General features: G+C 41.2%; 1 protein-coding gene across 2 annotated transcripts in view; it reads right to left on the bottom strand.

Annotated features, from left to right (window-relative positions):
• The window catches only part of CXADR (CXADR cell adhesion molecule), a 32,783-nt gene extending 13,344 nt beyond the window's left edge, over positions 1-19,439 (bottom strand). For both annotated transcript variants that reach the window (XM_083854294.1, XM_083854293.1), the window contains exons 1-6: positions 19,333-19,439; positions 3,122-3,291; positions 2,243-2,447; positions 1,716-1,871; positions 602-724; positions 182-320 (exon numbers count right to left, since the gene is read on the bottom strand). In XM_083854294.1, the coding sequence (XP_083710420.1) occupies positions 182-320; positions 602-724; positions 1,716-1,871; positions 2,243-2,447; positions 3,122-3,291; positions 19,333-19,390 (851 nt within the window). In that variant the 5' untranslated portion in view covers positions 19,391-19,439. The remainder of the gene's footprint in view (positions 1-181; positions 321-601; positions 725-1,715; positions 1,872-2,242; positions 2,448-3,121; positions 3,292-19,332) is intronic.
• Positions 19,440-20,766: the final 1,327 nt, after the last annotated feature.

Here is a 20,766-nt window from a genome sequence, read left to right as displayed (position 1 = left end):
TAAAATGTTTGCTGAAATTAGACAAACCACAAAAAGTTCTCTGACAAGCCATTAGTGTGTTATAATAAGCTTTCCAGATTAAGATAGAAATCTCAGCTGTTAAGTAACTTATTTGCAGCAATACATATTTAAAAGTTAATCTTCCAATAATACTGCTCAGAAACTAGAGACACGTTGTTACCTGATATCATGATGTACTTCTTTCTCGTATTTCTTCTCTCTGTGCTTCTTACAGAAGCAGAAGATGATAGAACACAATACAGAGAGACCCAGCAGAGTTCCTATAATAGCTCCAACAATGATAGCAGCTGTATTTACGGCTGGAATAGACAAATAACAATACTGTTTGTTAAAAGTCATAATCAAAAGACCTTTCTTTGAACATTAAGCCCAGTGTGTTTCACATGAGGCAAGTCAATAATACATCACTGAATCAGAAGGGGAGTACTCAATCACATGCATTTAAAAGAGTAAGACTTGAAGTGGCAACCACAAGTTACATAACAGGATTGGGGGTTTTAACCTTTTAGGAGTTGAGAGAAAAAGACTGTTCAGTTTTAATACAAAAGCACTGTGTGACTGTTGCACAGCAAACACTTACGAGGGGTGACATTCAGCTCAACAGAACATTCATCTGTGCCAACTCTGTTTGAGGCCACACAGTTGTATCTACCAGAATACTCTCGAGAGGCGTTCTTCAGAAGAAGTTCCCCTGTATTTTTATCTACAAAAAATAGAAGGTAGAGTTGACCATTTTCTTAAGTATAATTCCATATTTAACATCACAGAATTATTAAACCAGCATATACTTGAAATCTTAACTTAAAAATGCCATTTGAAAAACATCCAAATTAAACCAATTAATACTATCATGCTGTAGAATGCTTTGTTCGTAAAAGTCTTACCCAGCTAGAAATGTATTCCACAGCATTTGACTTGCCCTATCTGCTGAACAAAATAGGAACTGTCTAGATTCTTCAGAACACACTCAGTGTCTCAAAAACTACATGCACAAGCCCAAAACTAACATGGCTTTTAGTGACTCACAAGTCACTCTTGCACAATTTACCACTCAAGAATATTCTTATCCAGCACTGATATTGCCAATTGCTCTTTTTGTTACCATAAGCCAAATTTGGGATATGGAGAAAGAGTTTAGTAGCCTAAACTCTTGAGTGGTACAGAGAAGGACATTAATGATCAACTGATTCACTGTCAAAACAAGAAATAAGGGACATCAAATAGGAGACCAGGAGTCAAATTCAAAATGAAAAACAGTATTAGGTTCTTCCTTTTACTGATTTTTAGGGATCTCTGTTTTAAGATATTACATACTCTAATAGGGTGCAGAAGCTTACAAAAAATTGATTTTGTGTGTGTGTGTGTGTTTTAAATCAAATTGAAGCTATATCTGAATTCCCTACTGTTCACTTAAGCACAAAAACAAAACCATCAGTAAGGAGAACTGACACCATTTGGGCACAGGTGAACATCATACTGCAGCCTATTGGCAAGAACCTCAACTTGAAGCTTGAAACATTTCCAAGCATAAATTAAAAACCAGAATCAACTCCAGCTTGTTTCAAAGTCAGTTTTGTTAGAGGGCAGAAGTGACATTAAATCTTGATTCCTCTACAGTAAAACTAACCCCTAGATGCTTACAAGTCAAAAATACTATTAAAAATCTTTTTAAGTATTCCAGAGTTTGACAGTACTCAACACAGAAGTGGCAGGAAGATGCTGTGTGCCAGATACTCTCCTCCAGTCATAAGACAAAAGTGGGGATCCTTCTTGTGACACACATTTCAAGGTAACGTCCTTTCCAATCTCCTGCGATCCTTCAATGGAACATTTAGTCCGTGCTGGCTTTACTGATAAACAAAACATCACTGGATTAGTAACAGTCACAATCAAAATGTTTACTACTTGTATTCTAGCAGCCAGTCCCTTTTGTGAAAGGCAAAGTTGGTGCCACAAACCGTTTCAACTCACAGAATGATTTTTCTGTGAAACACAAGTCAGGTGCAGAACTTCTAAAAATGCTTGTTATTCTAAATATCATTCCCTTCATTTCCCAGAACAGGATTATGCCCATCCCTCCCAAGGCCTCGATAATGACCATGATCACTACAGATTCAGCCCAACACTGCCCAACTGGAGCTTTCATTTCAGACACTGGAAATAGGGTGAAATAGGCACATAAAAAACATCACTGAAAATTTAAGAAAAGAAATGATCTTACCAAGTACAGTCAACTGTATTTTTTGGCTTTGAACTCCAGGAGCCTTCTTCACTTTACACTGATATGTGCCAGTGTCTGCCGCTTTTAAATTCAGGATATCCAATGAACCATCACCAGACTTGGGATCAAGATTACTAAACTGCATTCGCCTAGTTGTAGCAGCATAATATTGATCATAAACCCTGTCTACGGAATACATAATTATCTACAAAAAAAAAAAATATGATTCAGAAATCCACTTAGTGTGCAAACAATTAAAATAATTTACTCTTTGAATTCTCAAGTTTCTTTCTATAGTTTTAACCCCAGTAATAAAAAAAGAGTTAAACATACCCATCTTTAAAATATGATCACACTTAGCATTACAGTGAATACTCCAACCAAACACCTGACCAAGTACCAATATGTCAGCATTGACTTCTGACTGAAAGAAAACTGTTTAGAATTGCTCCAATTTAATTCTGCAAAATCTGCCTACTAATATGAATCATCTTACTTATAAGGCTTTCAAAGACAGGAAAGCATTAATAACTAAAAGAGTTCATATATTTAAAATCAAGTCTTCACAAATATGTTTTTAATAAGGAAGATAATGCAGGTAACAAAAGCAAAGTCTGCTTTTTGGAACTGAAGTGTATTTAATTTGGGAGTTCTTCATTAGAAGGCAGGTTTATAGTGAAAAATGTCTTAGCATTTCATCCTTAATCTGGTATTTCAAAATTTCCACTAGATTTCATGTGACTGGTGCTTCAAAGCAATTTAAGATCACAAGCATCCCAATCTGAAAAGGTGGAAGTTTAAAAAGTCAGTAACAAAACTCATACATTGACCTACTTGAACAACTGAATTAACAATGTGCAAACAGAAATCTCTACTTACTATTAGTTCCCTCTTTTGATTATCTGCTGGTATCAATACCCACTCAATATCTAGTGGGCCTTCATCTTCTTCCGAGAGTTCAAAAGTACATGGTAATGTAACTTTCTCTCCTTGTGCTTTTTCAAACATTGACTGGTCAGCTGAAGTTATAGTTAGGCTTCTTGTCAGACCTATAAAAACATATTTTTATGTTTTGAAAACAAGTCACACACAGTTGTTCACTGTGAAATAGAAATTCCTATAGAAATGACACCATCAGTCAGACTTGTCACTGCTGAGGAGAGCCTGTGCAGACCCTGTCACCCAACACAGAGCAATGTCCCATGCTACTCATTTGGAATTACATCCAACAGCCAGCTACATCTTTCAAGCCTTTTTTTTTTTTTTCCGGTTTTTTTTTTTCCCCCCTCACAATTCACATCCCACACAAATCTAAGCCAAACATTTTCAGCAGCAGGTTTTCAAGTCACTATATAATGACCTTACCATTACTTCCTCACTGTAAAATGGAAGTATGGAACAGCAACGTAACATGGAAGTATGGAACAGCAACGTAACATGGAAGTATGGAACAGCAACGTAACATGGAAGTATGGAACAGCAACGTAACATGGAAGTATGGAACAGCAACGTAACATGGAAGTATGGAACAGCAACGTAACATGGAAGTATGGAACAGCAACGTAGTCTGTCAGGATAGACAGAATTCTTGAGAAGTCCTGGGTTGGAAGTAAGTTACTTTGCCTTGAGTTATAAGGGCTCCTCTATCTACAGGGAGACAGAAGACAAATTAATCTTTTCCAAAAATCTCAATGAGTTTTTTCCATTTGTTTGCCTTTTCTGCTTGTCTCAGTCCTCTCTAAAAAGGCTGTGCAATCTTTATCTGAATGCCTCTAGGCAAACACACTTCCAAACAACAAATGTTCGTCAATTCAACCCTGAAAAAGAGTCCATACAGTGACACAAAAAAAAGCTATTCAGAAAGCCCGAAGCAAGATTCCCCCTATTTCACCACAAGCACAGGCTTCTCTTATATCAAGTGTACATCACAGCCAGGATGTGGAAAGCATACCCTTTGCTCATGATGGAAACAGGTTTGGCACTGTTACATCCACTGCTTTGTCCACCTTGCTGGAAACCAAGCTCAGATTTTCAGTCATTTTATGTGTGCCAGTTGCTTGATGGACACACAGATGGGAACACAGCCACAAGAGCTGCAAGGCCATCAGGAGAGGAAGATAGATGGATTTGTGTCTTTTACAGATATAAAGTAACAGCCTCAGATAAAAAAGTTCAAAATCATTTTACACAGTGCTTTTATGTTCTAACTTGCACTTCTCCATATAGTAGAGGAGCTCCAGTACAATAGAGGAGATTCTGCAGTAGATCATCGAATATGGTGAGTTGGAAGGGACTCCACGGATATTCTTCTGCTTTATTAAAATTTTGCTCTCTAGCAAGTCTTTGCATTCTCTTCCTGATGACAAAATAATGGCATCTTTAACAGCTATTTAAAAAAATCCTTTAGAAAGAAGAATCACTTGACATACTAAATTCTAGACTACAGCCTGCAAGAAAAGGCCTTCACAATAGTTGATTACTAACAAAATAGGTAGGATTATTATGTTTCCTACCATTCATGGTATTACTTTTCATGACATTACCTTCAGTCTAGGAGAAGGGGGGAGGGGGGAAAAGAAAGAAAAGAAATATCTACCAAAAAAACCCACATCAACTTGAGGTAGGAAAGGGATTTACATGCAATGTCTCTTACCAACAATTTATACCTTTTCAAAGACAACTCTAACAGGTCTGTACCACCTCTTTTTTGACCACAGTAAACAGATCTGAACAATTAATTCTCTGCTACTAAGTTGAATTAATACTGTCCCCTAAATAATAGTGATCTCCATGAGTACCAGTTGACTTGTCACACCTCCTAAAGAATCTTTTCAGATTTCCAAACTAGCCATTCTAAACCTCTGAACAAGCAGACAACACTACCACTACTTCTCTTTATGGGTAGATTTCAAGAACATCCATGTTCACATAACACACAGTAGCATTTACATTATTAATGTAAATTCCTGAACTGTTTTTTTGGCGACTTCCATACTCTTCTGTTTCCCTTTCTCCCATGGCCTTACAGCTTAGGGAACTGTAATACAATATTCTCAAAGTTCATCTCCAAATTGCATTTCTGCATCTTCAGTGTTCCTATATTAGAGGAAAGGGATGCGAACTCAAGTAGAGTTTAAGTGACTGATAATTAAATACATTATGATGTTACTTCCTTAAAAGCCTCAAATCTGTAACCTGGGAAATTAGAAGTTTTCATTCTGAACTGAATCACTAAAGTAGAGCTGCTGCTCTGTGGCAGCATCTCCAGCCACAGTCACTTTGCCACCTGAAGTTCCACAACAAAAGACCACAGTACACACGTTTGTTTTCCCTCCTCACAAGAGAACCTGCTGAGAGTTTCACAAATGGGGCAATAATTCATGTAAGAGCAACACTCTGCTTTTTCACAGCAGATAGTAGGTAATAGAATTCATACTCTAAGGACTATGACACATCCCTACTACTCTATTTTCAGTTGATACCTGCTGAAACACATGGCTAAACCAAACTGGACAGATGAGTATCCGTATGTTAATTTTTTTGACTACTTTTCTAAACAAATGGGACTTGTACGATCAATGTTTTATTTCTCTCCCTCTTCAGCTGTTACTTGTTCATCTCTTTGACAATTCCAAACAAATATAAAAGCAGAAATAACAGTCCAGTACAACTAGAAGTCCCCCAAGTACTCATTTGTACTGACATAGCTAAGAAGCATTAGATTCTTCCACTATCTCTTGCCTCTTCATTGCCAGACAATTCATGTGAGTGTAATTTCAAAGTGGACAATACACAGTCTCACGACAGAACACTGAGAAAGTGGCAACTGGGAAGAAAAATTCTGCTAAGAGCTGGAAATACTACATTTCAAAGACACACTCCTAGGAAACTAGACTCCAGTCATTACACCTATCGCTCACTGCCTGGCAGCTTGGTCCAGGTGCTTTAAAAGCCAGAAATAGCAAACATTTCAGTTTCTACTGCAGCACTCATTTCTCTGATCCAAACATATAAATCAACATAGCAACCATGTGCCAAATAAAAGTAGAACCCAACAGCCTCTTCTGAAGAGTCTTGCCCAAACTAGAAGATTGCCATAAAAATCTTTTTAAAGTTTTGATTTTTAATGCTTGTGAAGTCCAAGTAGTATTTTCATGCACAATGACTGCCTATCAATGAAAGCTAAAGCACACAATCCTCAGGGTAACACCCAACAATCATTCCTACACGTGAAGCTTCCATCACACACCAGCTGCTAACAGAGGTACTCAAACATGAGTCTGAGCCTTCTAATTATCAGCTTTTCCATAAATCTCAATTACTTTCTTACTGCACATTTCCCAACACCTCTTTTTCATTATACTAGTGTTCCATGGTCTTTTTCTTACACTAAGGCTGCAAACACAAAGCTTTTTTCCACTTTTTTTTTTTTTTTTTTTTTTTTTTTTTTTTTTTTTTTTTTTTTTTGAGTCAGCATCAGCATGCAAGCAGCAAGCATTTCAATTAAGGTACATGTCAGAGCTAGCTGGGCTTGGACTGAGCATTAGCAACACAAGGGAGCGGCAGGTAATACTAGCTGGAGATCCGTTCTGCAGGGAAGACACACATCTGCTGCCAGATATGCTGGAGAAGAAGGCTTGGCCAGATTTGACACATCAGATATTGTCAAGGCTCCCCCGACCCTTATTACCATCACCACTAGTGCCTTTTTCTTTTCTTTTTTGTTCTTTTCCCAGTTAATGATTTATTACTTGCTATTAACAGAAACCTGGAGCAAATCAAACATGACTAGAAAACTCCAAGGGCAAAGGAGGACATGGGATCCCAGGTGACATTTAGTCTCCTTGCTCTTTTCCCATGAGGAGAAAAAGGCTTGTGGAGACACATCCTTCAAATTAAGAACTCACTACAGGATGGGCACTGCAAGAAGCACTTTAACTTTTATGGCCACAAGTGCCCCTGAGAAACAAGGGCCTCCAAGTCAGAGGGGGGATCCACTCGAGGAAGCAGGTTATGAACAACCTCATCAGAGCTGGTGATGAGCACTGCAAATGAGAGACCTCCCAGGGAATGTTAACTGAACTTTGCAAGGAGGGAATAGAGACTGAGCTATGGGAAGTACCTGGGCCAGGTTGGCTGAAGGAAGAGAGACCCTGGTGAGGATAAAGCATATCAACAGGGAAGGCACCTACAGCACACAGAGCTGACACCAGAGTGAGACATGCAGGACAGTTTACACGACTGGCACTTTGTCATGAATGGACAAAAGCTTTTTAACAAAGCCAGAAGTGAACAACAGCAGGTGACCTGCCCTCCACCCGAAGGAGCAGCTGGAACACAGAAAGCTGTTCTACAGGACAAGCAACAGGCTGGCTAAGAGCTTGTGCGGCAGAATTAAAAGAAAGGGAAGGTATGGACAACATCACAGTCAAGGTTTGTCACAAATCACCTGACTAGGGTAAGAAAACTGATGAAAACTGTTCCAATGTTCTCTAAAAATGACAGAGACTGGTTACTATTTCACCTCTGTGACATCTACTAGAGGGCAACACAGCACGAGACAAAACCTAAGAGTTTTCTGAAAGATTTCAGGGAAAAACAGAACTAAGTGAGTCAATCCCCACTTGATACTTTATTGAAATTGCTGTCAAGGAAAAAACCTAAGAGCTTGCTGGGGATGGGATCAACAGCAGCCTTAACCATGAAATAGTGAAGTTTAAAATCCTGAGAGGAGGAAGGCAAATCCAGCATAGACCCTGCACTTCATACGGGCAGACTGGCTTACCCAGTAGCTGGAGTTCAGTAGGATCCAGTTCTAAAAAGCAAAAAAGCTCAAGAAAACTCTGGGGGGAGGGTATTTAAGTGCAATTGCTAACCGCACAAGGAGTACATCTCAAAACCCAGCAAAATAAACAGATCAATCAGCAGCTTGGCCTAAGGAGGAAGGAGCAAGAACAGCCTACCAGGGGAAGACCACACAAACATTGCCCAGGCATGCAGCACCCCTGCCAGGGAAGTCAAAACACAAACAGAGCTGAAAGCAGCATGGGACTCCAGTGCCACATGAAAACCTTCCACTATTACATGAGCAGTAAAGAATCAGAGAGAAAAAACAGGACAGGTGATAGCTAATACAGAGAAGATCAAAGTACTCAGTGCTGATGCTGTTTGGAGCAGAAGGTTGGATGTGACTGAGGTCAGGTCCAACACACAATTCTGCAACTGCATTAAAGATCTACATGAAGCCAACACACACAGTGACAGGATGACATTTTCCCCATTTTTCCTAAGATTTATCCCTTCACTTTCCACTCAAATCAGGGAGATTCTATTTACTTCATTCCCCTAGTATGCTCCTCAAAACATGAGTGGATCCACTGTGGTATCCAACTGCTAGTGCATGATAGGCAAACATTTTATCACAAGCTGAAGGAAGGTTTGTATTTGTTTTGGTTAGCATGGCTTAATGGATAAAATTTCAGACCCTTTTCAGACACCTCTTCTGTTTTAGACACAGATAAGCGATTCATATTGTTTATCCCACTTATTCAAATATGCTTAACATTAAAATATCTAATTTCTAACTGCAGCAAATAAATCACTACAAATTGTAGAGTCAGAAACACGTAACAAGCTTTCATGAAAACCCCTAAAAGTCAATTTTGAAGTGCACCTGATCCAAGTGACTGTATATTGTTTTCAAAGTATTTTTCAAAGAGAACATGTGCATATTCAGCTGTGGCAAACAAAAGAAGGAATATTTGTGACTAGATGAGAAGAGACAAGCATCCTTCCCTTGATGAAGAATAAATAAGTATTATCCCTTACAAAAGTTTACATTAGAAGAAGTAAGACGTCAATACACTACTTGGATTCTGAACTCTCAGATTTAAGTTTCTTAAGGTGGAAAAAATACTCTTTTTCTGGGGAACTGACCCTAAAGAGCATTGCAAACTGTATCTGTATGATTAAACAAGTTTTTCATATGATTTCTGAAGGGGTGCAAACCTGCAGACAGTCTTTAGAAAAAGTCTTTCCTTCTGAACATCTGAGCTTACCTTTAAGTATCATTCAAGTAGAACCGAGTTCAGCAAACTACATTATTATTAAGAATAACCTAGGGAAAAATAAATATTTTGTGGAATCTGATAGAAGCTGTTTTCTAGTATAAAAATCTTCAAAACAGAAAGCATACAAAAAAATTAAAAAGGAGCAAAGCTTTCTTCATTCCAAGACAGACATAAGCAGAGCTGTGATATATACTAATAAAGAACAGAAAGCAAAGTATTAGATTAAAGGAAAGTTTTAAATTACTTAAGCATTTAATATTTTCTTATTTAATCAGGACACACTGAAATTCTGCACTGCTGGCTTACACAAATGTAAGTGTGCATCTAAATTTGGGATGACTGTTCCTGGCATCAGATAGGGCAGGGCCACAGAAGGGTTATGTAACCCAGCAGACAGTCCCTCCCTAGATGAGGAATAGGACACTGACTCACATAGAGAAAGAGTTGAGTTCTGAGATGCTGCTGTACTGTGATCCACCTGCAACTGCATCTTCAGAGTACTTTACTACCAGGCTTTCCAAAACCAGTCTTGTTTGCCAATACCTGACTGCAAACAAGCAGAAGCTCTAAATATATAAATGCTTTTTTCCACAGAATGTGTCCTTAAATAGCAAGTAATGACCACAACCAGAAATGCACATTAGTGCTTTGAGAGCCACAAGCTATAAAATTCACTTAAGAGACACTTCAAACTTTTCTTTCAAATGCAGATTAGACACGTACCTGTGAACAAATCTTTTCAACGGGCAGATTTCAATCTCAAAAACTCCCCAACATCCCCATTTTACTTTTGTATACGCCTCTTCTCGACAGTTCATCTCCTGCTTTTCTCAACCAGCTGTAATGACCTTACAGAAGGAAGCTGCCCGACTCTCCCCTTTCCCACCTTTGCTAGGACAGAAGTTCTACAACGCCTTATTTCGTTCACACACCAGCGCTTCTGAACTCAGTCCCTGTAGGAGTGAGTCGAGTTTACACCCTCGGCAAGCAGGGAGTGTGCAGGGAGGAAGGTACACACAGAGGAGTGCCTGGCTGAGGAGATTTCCCGGTGTTTACTGGCACGATCTAACACAAACACAAGTTTCCCACAAGCAGCCACCATTCCACAATCGTGCCCTGCCTCCTCACAATACCAAACATCAGCGTTCTCAGCAGCCAAAGGCACTGCTGCCTGCAAGGCAGGGTCCTGCTGATCGAGTAACTGGATTAAAAGCTGCCTTCACAAAGGAATAAAGGGAAATATTTGGCATTACTTATTTTTAATGGTTTTTGCAGCACTCAGAAGCTGAGACACATCAGCACAGCTGGGATGGCCACAAAGTTGCACTTATGATGTTTTTCCACAGTTCATCACAAGTGAAAAGCAAAACCACATCCTAAATTTATCAGCGAGACCCCTCCTCAAATAGTTAAAATAATAATAATAAAAAAAAATCCTTAGAAAAAAAAAGACCCAGCTTCAGATTTGGATTCTCAGTTTCTACATTTACCCAGCACAGTTACAGCTTTCAGAAGCTTGGGCCCAAATAAACTATGAAGCTTCGCTGACTCTAACTCTTCGCATGTCAAACTCTGCAACACAAAGAACAGTCCCCAAACACTACCCTTTAGTAAATATTAAAGGAACAATGTCAATAAAAAGGAAGTTTAATAGAAGGATTAAAAAAAAAAAAAAAGTCTTCCCCTTAGAAGGCAAATTCAATAGACTTGGGATTTTTGATGTGAGAATGAAACTCAAAAATGTTTCATGACAGATTCCAAAACACATATTAGCTCAATACACATCCTATTAATTTAGCCAGGTATTTAGAGATCTAAGAATACTCAGGTTTCACAGTAACCTTAACGGAGGTAAAACAAGCAAGAAATTCGTCAGGAACTAACAAAAGCTAAGTAACAATGCAGCAGTAAATAAAACAAGAGAAGAAAAAGTCACAGCATTACTGCATCTGAATCCATGTATCTAGAGAGGTTTGGTTTTAGTACGTTCTAATTTTAGAACTCCACAAAGAATTCAGTTTTAAGGATAATCCCAAGCTGATAAAGGCAAATCACAAAGCTTTTCCTGACAAAGAAAGTACTGTCCTGCTAATATCAAGTGTTAAACAGTTACTGTTTAACGTGCTCCACGGACCACATTTTTCCAATGCTTCACACCCTAAGTGTTGTTATCACACAATGCATTGATACAAACTTCAGAGATAAGCACAGTTCACTGTAGTGGTAAAAACACCCCCAAAAATTTAGCAAAAGGGATAAGCCCACTTAAACCTAACATTTCCAGGGCTAGTGACATTAATGTGCCAAGTACTCTTCTACTTAAACCTCAGAAAGGCCCAATGCAAAAAGGTTAGAGAGAAGATAAAAACTTGCCTTTCTACACTAGCCTAAGTCCACTAGGCAGAACACTGGTTAATCCTCAAAGACAGTAAAATGAAGACAAAAGACATTCACGCCTGCATTTCAGACCTCTCAGGTCAGTACTCTCTAAACTGGAGTCACAGATCTTAGTGAAGCTCTCCTACTGTGCTGAAAAGATACAGATTACAGAGCCAGAGAAAGTAAACACAGCCTAGGAATAAAAGCACTCACCTTGGAGAAACTTGGCTCCACAACGTCTCCTCCTTCCTAATTATTTTAGTCCCGGACTAAATACAAAAACAGTTCAGGAAACCAAATCCACACAGCAATTTTTGTAGAAAAGAGCTAGAGTTTTATATACTTAATGTTAGTAGGGACAAGATTTTAAAACTCTCTCTTGCACATTTCATCTCAGCTACCTCATCAATAGCTCAAAGAGGCTGAGTGACCAAACTCCCAGCCTTCAGAACACTTTTTCCACAGATGGTGCAAATAAAAGACTTATATGCATGAAATAAGTTTTTGCCATAAACTACAACGAGAAGGCTGAATAAACAACAGGGCTGTTTAAAAAATTCCCCTACATGTAGGAATAAGCCTGGGAAGCTTCTACCACCTGGATAGTGAACTCTGCTACTGGGTCTCAAAAGAGTGAGTTTGTATTTCCAAATTTTACTTCTTCTGAGCAAGGTTGGGGAGAAACACCACTTTTCTGAGGCACATTTAATTGAATCCACAGATCCTCTGTCAAATCACACGAGTTAAAAAAAAAAAAAAAAAAGACAGGAAACTGACTACACACACTTCTTCAAAGACATTAAAAAATCTTCCAGTCTGGATGTCTGAATACAGCACTAAATTAATAAATAACTCTAATTCATGTATGCAGAATACCCTTACCCCATTTAAAAGGCACTGCTCAATTAAGCTACAAGTTACAGACCCTCCCAATCTATATTAAAAAAAAAAAAATCTTAACTTTAAGGCTCATATAAACAAAACTACCAATAACCCCAACTCTGCAAATACATAGCATGAACATGATTTCACTCCCCACCACAATCCACTGAGATCAGCTGAAACAGTTATGCCACTATGAAAACGTAAAAATCACAAGCTACAACTTCAATTATTTTTTTTTTTATTTACCCACAACTTCATTTTATCCTCAATACACCCTCTGCCTTCACATTCTCTCCAACATCCCTTTCCTTTCACAACTGTCCTTGTGCCCCTTACTTGTTCAGCACATTCTTGGAGCTTTTGGGTTGCTAAACCCAAAGCCTCCAGCCTGTATCCTAGCAACTGCTGGCTGATGACCTTCCTGAGAGGGACGTGCTTATCAAGTGCAGAGAGGGGGCATTCAGATCTCCTTACTGAGGGGAATGATAAGCTTTCTGGAGGCAGCCGAAAGGGGGAGGGGACAGTGTAACACAAACCGGGATTAAGATTCGTCTTACGCAGAGCAGCGGTGTTCAGCCCAGAAGATACAGAAGATCACAGAAGCAGATATAGATGAGCTCCAAGTTTCCAGCGGTATCAGCTGGATGGACCTTGGCAGCAGCTGCACGAGGCTGCTCTGGCACAAGCCAAGGGAGAGGGAATCCAATGGCACCGCTGGAAGGGGCAACCACAGCAGACACGAAGCCACGCACCAGATATGACCACATCACATCTGTAATGGGGGCAGGTATAATGTGACACTTCAGAGCCTTTAAGGAATCACCAAGAAAGAGCACTGAGAAGTGCCAAATGAAATGAAGACCAACCACTACAACCACTGTGTTCAATGAACACACGAAAAGATCAGAGCTGAAATCCTGGCATGACTTGCTCACACAGAATCCTGTCCCTCCTCTTCCAAGTCGACACCAACTGCACAGGTTGTTCTGCCTTTAGCTCTGCAAGTCACTTTCCCCTTACTGTCGGCTATTGGAAACTTACACAGTCACTAAGCAATCAAGACACAGGATTCGATCTTTTTCCTGCCAATCTGATGGCATTTTAAAGGGAGCTGAAGGAAGCAGCTCGCTGGCAGTGTGAACGCATTGGGCACATCTGCCAGTCAGTGCATCAGGGAGTTCACTACAATCCAACACTTAACTGAGCAGTGATATTATTTTCACTTGAGTAAAGAGGCTTTGGCTCTTCCGAGCTACTGAACAAGCAGTGCTTTTTTACCAGCACATGCAAGTTTTGCATTAAGATTGACAACTATTTGATTCAGTAGCACAGAGTTGATTTTGGGCTCTTTTCTTGTTGCTGTTTTGTTGGTGTTTTTTTGTTTGGTTTTTTTGTTTGTTTGTTTGTTTGTTTTTTTAATATAAAGGTGAAGCATCACAATGACAGAGAAAAATGTCTTGTCTGCCTGCTCTTGTTTCCCTCCCTGCCCCACTCCCACCATGTAACAGACAGAAAGGAATCAGCCCAAAGAATTAGAATATCCACCCTAAGTTAACTAATAACTTTAAAATTTAGGGTGACTTTAAATATATATATATCTATATAGATAAGTTAATTTTTACATGTCTTAAAATAACTGAGATTAAATATTCCTTGTAGTTTATACTGTTAATACATCTAAAACAAAGAACTGAAGATGAATAAGGGAATATGATAAGTGAATACAGGAAACTTCCTTATACAAACTAATTCTGCACAAGTTCAAACTGTCGAGAATGTATCAAATCCTCATCCTCCTCTCCAACACACCAAATAGTTCTTGTTGAATAATCATTTTTCAGCACACTAAGCATATAGGCTTTAGCTGTAGCGCATGAAAAAACAAATCTGTTAAAAACTGTAGCAGCAAGTGCAATTACAAAATTTGCAACCATCAAGTAACTCAGATGCTTCTTGACAGCAGCTAAAGGACATCAGAGTACCAGTGAATGGCTCTAGTGTAAAACCAATAAAGCTCCAAATCTTCCCCCTTTATCACGTTCTGAATACATGACACAGTAAGTAGGTGACATCTAAATGATTTAATAAATAAACAGCAGCAATAATATATTCCACCCATGTGCATTTGAGGTTCCAGCCAACACCTCCTTGCTGTAATTTAAACTTGAACTCATTGAATCAGATCAGGAAAAGGAATAGGCAGAAAACTGAGCTCACAAAAATTCGTTCTTTTCATAACTCCTAAACTCCCTGAAGTAGCTCACCATGGAGCCAGATGAATGCCAGGTACAACTTCAAATGGGATGCAAAAATAATCTTTGAGGTGACACTCAGACATTTGACTGATTGCCTGATTTAGCCATGTAGTCTTATTCCTCAACTAAGCTCTCTCCAAGCCAAGATTTTACAGGTATTTCCCTACTTTGGGAAAATACTGATCAAACTGAACAAGTTTTTCTCCTAATGCTCTTATGCCATCCTTCCTGCCCTGTACCAGGACAAATTGGTGGCAAAACACTTTTTTGTTTCAAATCGTGTAATCTAACCAGTTAAAAAATTAAACTTTTCACCAACTGAGACCCATTTACAAATGTAAAGGAAAGTACCATCGAGGATGCAGGTGCTCCTTATATTGCAGCTGCTACTGAAACAGGTTTACACAGAATTTACTCCCGTGGCAACTGGCTGAAGAGACTTTTCTCTGAGCCATCCCCTGCAAGGTGCAGGGGATGCAAAGGTGCAAAGTGGTGAAAGAGGAATTCCCTAAAAAGGCAGGGGGAGGAAAAGAAATAAACAGAAAAAAATAAAGTGACAAAATTGTTGTAATAGAGGGGATGGGGACACATACACTCTTCCAAGCCCATGAGCTACACAGTTGTTAAAATTTCTCCAAATTTATAATGTTTCACACAGCATCTAGAAGTTTCAAGAAATAGACCAGAAGTTGCAACAAGACCAAAAATGATCTCTGTCACTACAAGGTTACAAAAGCATCCAAATGATGAAATTGGAAGTAGAAGTATTGAGAAACAATACTGGGGCCCAAAACAAGCTTCCTAGCCTGTACAAATCTCTGCAGGCACTGTGGGAAAGGAGCTTTAATATGCTCCAATACTGAGGCAGATTTAAATATAGATTTACTTTCTTGAAGTGCGAATGGAGTCAGTAGCAAAGCATACATATGCTCATATAAAAACATGAGTATTTTTTGTAAAGCAGCAATAGAAGCTAAACCAGCCATTCAGGAGGGGTGGTTTCATCAGTCTGTTAAGTGGGCTTGGCTGTGGAAGAGGCAAGAACTGGGAGCGAAGACAGAGGAGGCTGAAGTTTGATGCAACACAGGGGGACAGTCAGAGGACACTGAAGTGACAAGCTAAAATAATCTCTGCAGCAGCATTCTCAACACATAAAATACCTTCTGGGAAACACAGATTAGCCAAGGCAAAATCTCTAATTTGAATGTCATGGTCGATGTCACAGCAGTTGACTAACAGTTGATTAAGTAATTTCTGGTTAAAGACTTTCATACTTCTTAAAACTCTAAGATCCAGGGAACGAGTCCTGAATTTCAGGTAACTTCTCACATCAGTGGAGACTTTAGGAGAACTTGAACCCTGCATCTTGTTACAATTACTGCCAACAGACGAAGTGTACCAGGTTTAGCAACTAAAAGACTGGGATAGGACTGATCATTAAACTTCTGTGGTAGTCACACTTTATAATTTAAGCTTTTGCAAGATCCTATTGCATGCATAAAAACATGAACAGGATTAAGTTCCTTATTATGCTTATTTGGCAAAGTGTATTAATCATCAAATGCTGACTTACCATGCCATGCATGACTTCCCTATGCACAATATTGGAATTACTTTTGCAAGTTTAACAGCAGGGCGATAACCACAGCTTTTCCTAAGAGTTTACCAGAGCTTTGATTTTATTTAAAAGCTTACAATTTTATTAATAAAGCGTGACACAGTGCAGAATTTCAACACAGTACAAAATTACCAGCTGTATTACCATTACAAACAAAAAACCAAAATTAATACAAAACCTACTATGGGAAGCAGCAAGAAAAGATACCACTACATACTAAAGAAATTCCTGCCCAGTTATTTACCTTAACACTACTCAAACTCGCTCTCAGCTGGGGCATTTATATGCACAGCATTACTGTTTTGTAAAATATTCCTCCAAAGGTTAAATGGGTCACTATGCATGTAGTATCATTTTTTAGCATCTATCTTTGTAAAGGTATAATCTGGCTATGTTAACATTTCAATTATTGAAATTTTGTGTTCTGGCATTAGACGTTTTCGGAAGTTTAAAAGCTGTAAATGATTATCATATTTGTTTTATCAGGGTCACAAGTTCAGTGCCCATCGTTATTCTCAGCCATCTAAAACCGCAGACAAATTTGAATTTGCACCAAACAGAACGAGATTATTTCCCCAGTACTGTTTAAGCAGAGAGACAGTGCCACACCACATCACCTCACGATCACAGAATACAACTGGGTGAAGAAGGAAATGGGGATGTTCAGAGTGACAATGTTTCTCTTGACACCTCACCCCCCTGTGTGACAGAGCCCCAGCTCTCCTGGGGACGGCTGAGCATATCCCTGCCCATGGCAAGAGGCAAATGAATTCTTTCTTTTGCTTTGCTTGCATGCCGGGATTTTGCTTTCCCCATTAAACTGTCTTCATCTCCACCCACACATTTTCTCATGTTTCACCCTTCCAATTCTCTCCCTCATCTCAACACAAGGCGAACAAGTGACCACGTAGGTGGTCCTTAGTTTGTTACTACGGTTAAACCACAACCACCACAAATTCGAGTAACCTCAGCACCTAGGCAATGCTTCACTGACATCAGCTTTCATTTAGCTGCACAAAAAATGGCATCCTCTAAGTTTGGTCCATATGGAGAACAGCAACTTACTGACATCTGCTCCTTCAGTGAAGGAAGTAATGTCTACCTGCAGCACAGACCCAGAAACAGTAATTCAGTCTGATGGGAAAAAACACAAGCTAGCTCAGAGGACATATCAACTCCTATGATACACAGATCATTCAATTATTTCCTTCAGAGGACCGTGAAATATATGTTTTAGGGTACAGTCACTGAACAAAAGAGTTATGTGCTTTTTTATTAGGAATACTTCTTTATATACAAAGTCACCCAAGTTCACACTGAGGTCTGAAGACACCTGTATCCTCCAGCAGAACTAAAGTGTAAAATTCTGTTCTAGATTGAACAGAATTTTACACTTTATACCTCATATGTTAATTATTCCTAATCTTTTATAATCATAGACTTTGATAACCTAGCAGTGCAAATGCAGCACATATAATTCTACTCACCACAAGTTCTTTTTATGTGAAGTGTTTTGATATAAATTGTGATGGCTAACCTTGTCAACTAAATAGTAACTCACAGTTTTTACACAGCATCTACCTCGTCCCTAACTCTGCTTCAGGAAACACATTTAATGCAGAACTACCTACTCCCTTTCATCCAGGAGATCAGAGTTCACCATTCCATTACAGACACAGAATTTTGATCCCATGAGTAATTTCCTAAAACAGCAGTGACTTCGACACAGGCATTAACATTTCAATAGGAAATAAAACCTAACCTCCTGACACAACTGATACACATTTTACTGTGAACCTGAACCTCCATAGGTGTTTTGTCACCTTTTACAGTTTCACGTAAGTTCGGGTCAACTTTAGTGAAAACTTCCTTTTATTTTAGAGATATGTTTAGGAAACACTGATATGGCAGCCAAGTTCGTTACAGAAACCTAATAATATCTAGTATTTGAAAAACATCTGCCTAATTCTTTAGCAGCCCAGGCACGTTTCATTTGGTATGTGCGGGTTCCGGGTATGGCTGATTGCTTTTTTTGTTTGAGACTATCTACTCCTTTGTTTTCTTTCATCAGAAAAAACACACGCGTTTAGGTCCATCTAATTTAACTCCTTTCCTCCCAACCCTCAAATCCTCTCACGTTTCCCCCGCAGGGCTCAATCGTGGCCATCGGGTCTGGACAACAGGGTTCCGAGGGCTCTGCGGGACCCACCCGGCCCCTTCCACCCCCTCAAAAGCAGAGCCAGCCTGGATGCTGGAGGTGCTAGACACGGCAGGCAAGGTTGGCCTTTAACTTTTTTTTTTTTTTTTTTTTTTTCTCCTCCTTTTGCCCTTTCCCCGTCGGTTTTCCCCGACTCCGCCACCAGCCCGCCCCAGGAGCCGCTCCGGCCGGGAGACACCGGGCGGGCGGCACGGCGGCCCGGGAGGGCGGCGGGGGAAGGGGAGAAGGGAGGAGGCAACAGATAAAGCTCGGCAGCCGCGCTGAGGGCGAACAAAGCCCAGGTCGGCTCCGCGGCGCGGCCACGCCGCCAGCGCCCGCCCGGGCACCGCGCCCTGGGCTGAGGGCGGGCAGGGCAGAGGGGCTGGTGGGGACGAGGAAACACACGGGCCATGGAGACCCGCACACACACTCACACACAGGGCGGAGACGACCCCCCCCCCCCCCCCCCCCGCTCACCAGGCGCGGGGGACCACCACAGCCGCACGGGGCGGCTCCGTGTGGCGCACCCCAGCCCCGGGGCGGACACCGAGAGGGCGGCAGCCCCCTCACCCCCAGCCCCACAGACCCGCCGCCTCTGGCCCTCCCCTCTCTCCCCGTCGGTGCTGTGCCGTCCCATCCCATCCCGTCCCGTCCCGTCCCGTCCCGTCCATTCCACCCGCGCCCACCTGCGGAGCAGAGCAGCACAAGGGACACCCCGAGCAGCAGCAGCGGCGGCGGCTCCATGGCGCGGCGGGGACCGAGCGGCGGCGGCTCCGGCTCTGTGCCCGGGCTGCGCCCTGCGCACCGCCCAGCAGGTGAATCAGCCCGGCCCGGCCCGGCCCCGTCACTTCCGGCCGCTCCCGCCCCACCGCGGCTCCGCAGCGCCCGCCCCGCCCGCGGCACCTGCGCCCGCCGCCGGCCCGGGGCCGTCCGCCGCGCCCGCCTTCCGCGCCTCCGGGGCCGGCCCGGGCTCCCCGCGTTCCGACCGTCTGCCCGGCCGACGGCTCGGGCGGGACCCGAAACGCGCCGTGCGAGCGGCGGGAGGCTGCCCACGGTAGCCGGAGGGATGCCCGGGGTGCGGCGGGCAGGGCTCCGCTCCCCTCAGGAGCGCCCGTCCCTTGCGATTTCTGCGAGCGCCGAGCGGACTTGTCTCGGTCCCCATAGCAACGCGGTGCCTTTTGCGCTCCTGTGCGGCGCGCACGTCTTGCCGGTGAAAGATCTGGGATTGCGGAAAACTGGTTCAGGAGACAAAAGGGAGGCGAGAGTGTGTGCAAAAGGGCACAGAGCAGCCTATGGTTCTGTAGCGTGGTGTCTGAAATAGCAGCCCTCGCCAGTTCCAAAAAAACCCGTGCATCACATGCAGCAAAACCGTCAGGCGCGTTTATCGGAAGACAAAGTGCACGTGATGGGGGTTACTTTCCACTAATTTATTGCCATGTGTGTGTTACAATGGACTGCAATTGCAAAGCTGTTTGACATAAATGTGCTTCTGACACTTGAAAGGGTTGAGCAGTATTGGTACCATGCCCTTTGTTATGTCCACAGCTCTGTCTCTATCGGGAAAATGTCCCCATGACCAAATATTTACATAAAATCTGTGCAATCCAGATTTGCATTCTAAACAAATTTTGAAAGTGTTACCATTTGTTATTTTTCTGTGAGGCCCATAATAAATAAAGTTAAAATACATTTTTTATATTATTACATTCTGTATGTATGAGGTGAGAGGTTAGAAACCAAATTTTTCTGCCCTGTCAAAAGCACTGGATTAAGTGGGTATCATAGAGGGTTTGTTTCAGATGCACTTTGCTAAAAAGGAGGTGCTACACCTTTCATTCAGTAAAGGGTTTCTAGTGCTGAAATTGGCAATGTCTCCATTTCTGCTGGAATTATGAAAATCTGAACATGCACTGAAGTCTTTCAAAATGGTTGGTTGCTCTGAGTAAAGCAGCAGCTTTTACCTGCCAGCTCAGAATTAGTTTTTTGACAAGTAGGCCAAATGCATTGTCGTTTTCCAGGAAGGTTCAGATAAATAGTGCTTACATCTTGTAAGGACATGACAACTCACAGTTTCTGTTAGATCTCCTTTTAAAAACAAATCTACCCAATAAGATGCTGGA

This window comes from Zosterops lateralis (assembly GCF_965231275.1).
Source record: "Zosterops lateralis genome assembly, chromosome: 2".
NCBI lineage: Eukaryota > Metazoa > Chordata > Aves > Passeriformes > Zosteropidae > Zosterops > Zosterops lateralis.
The sequence above is the reverse complement of the archived record's forward strand: the minus strand, read 5'-3'. Positions and strand labels throughout refer to the sequence as shown.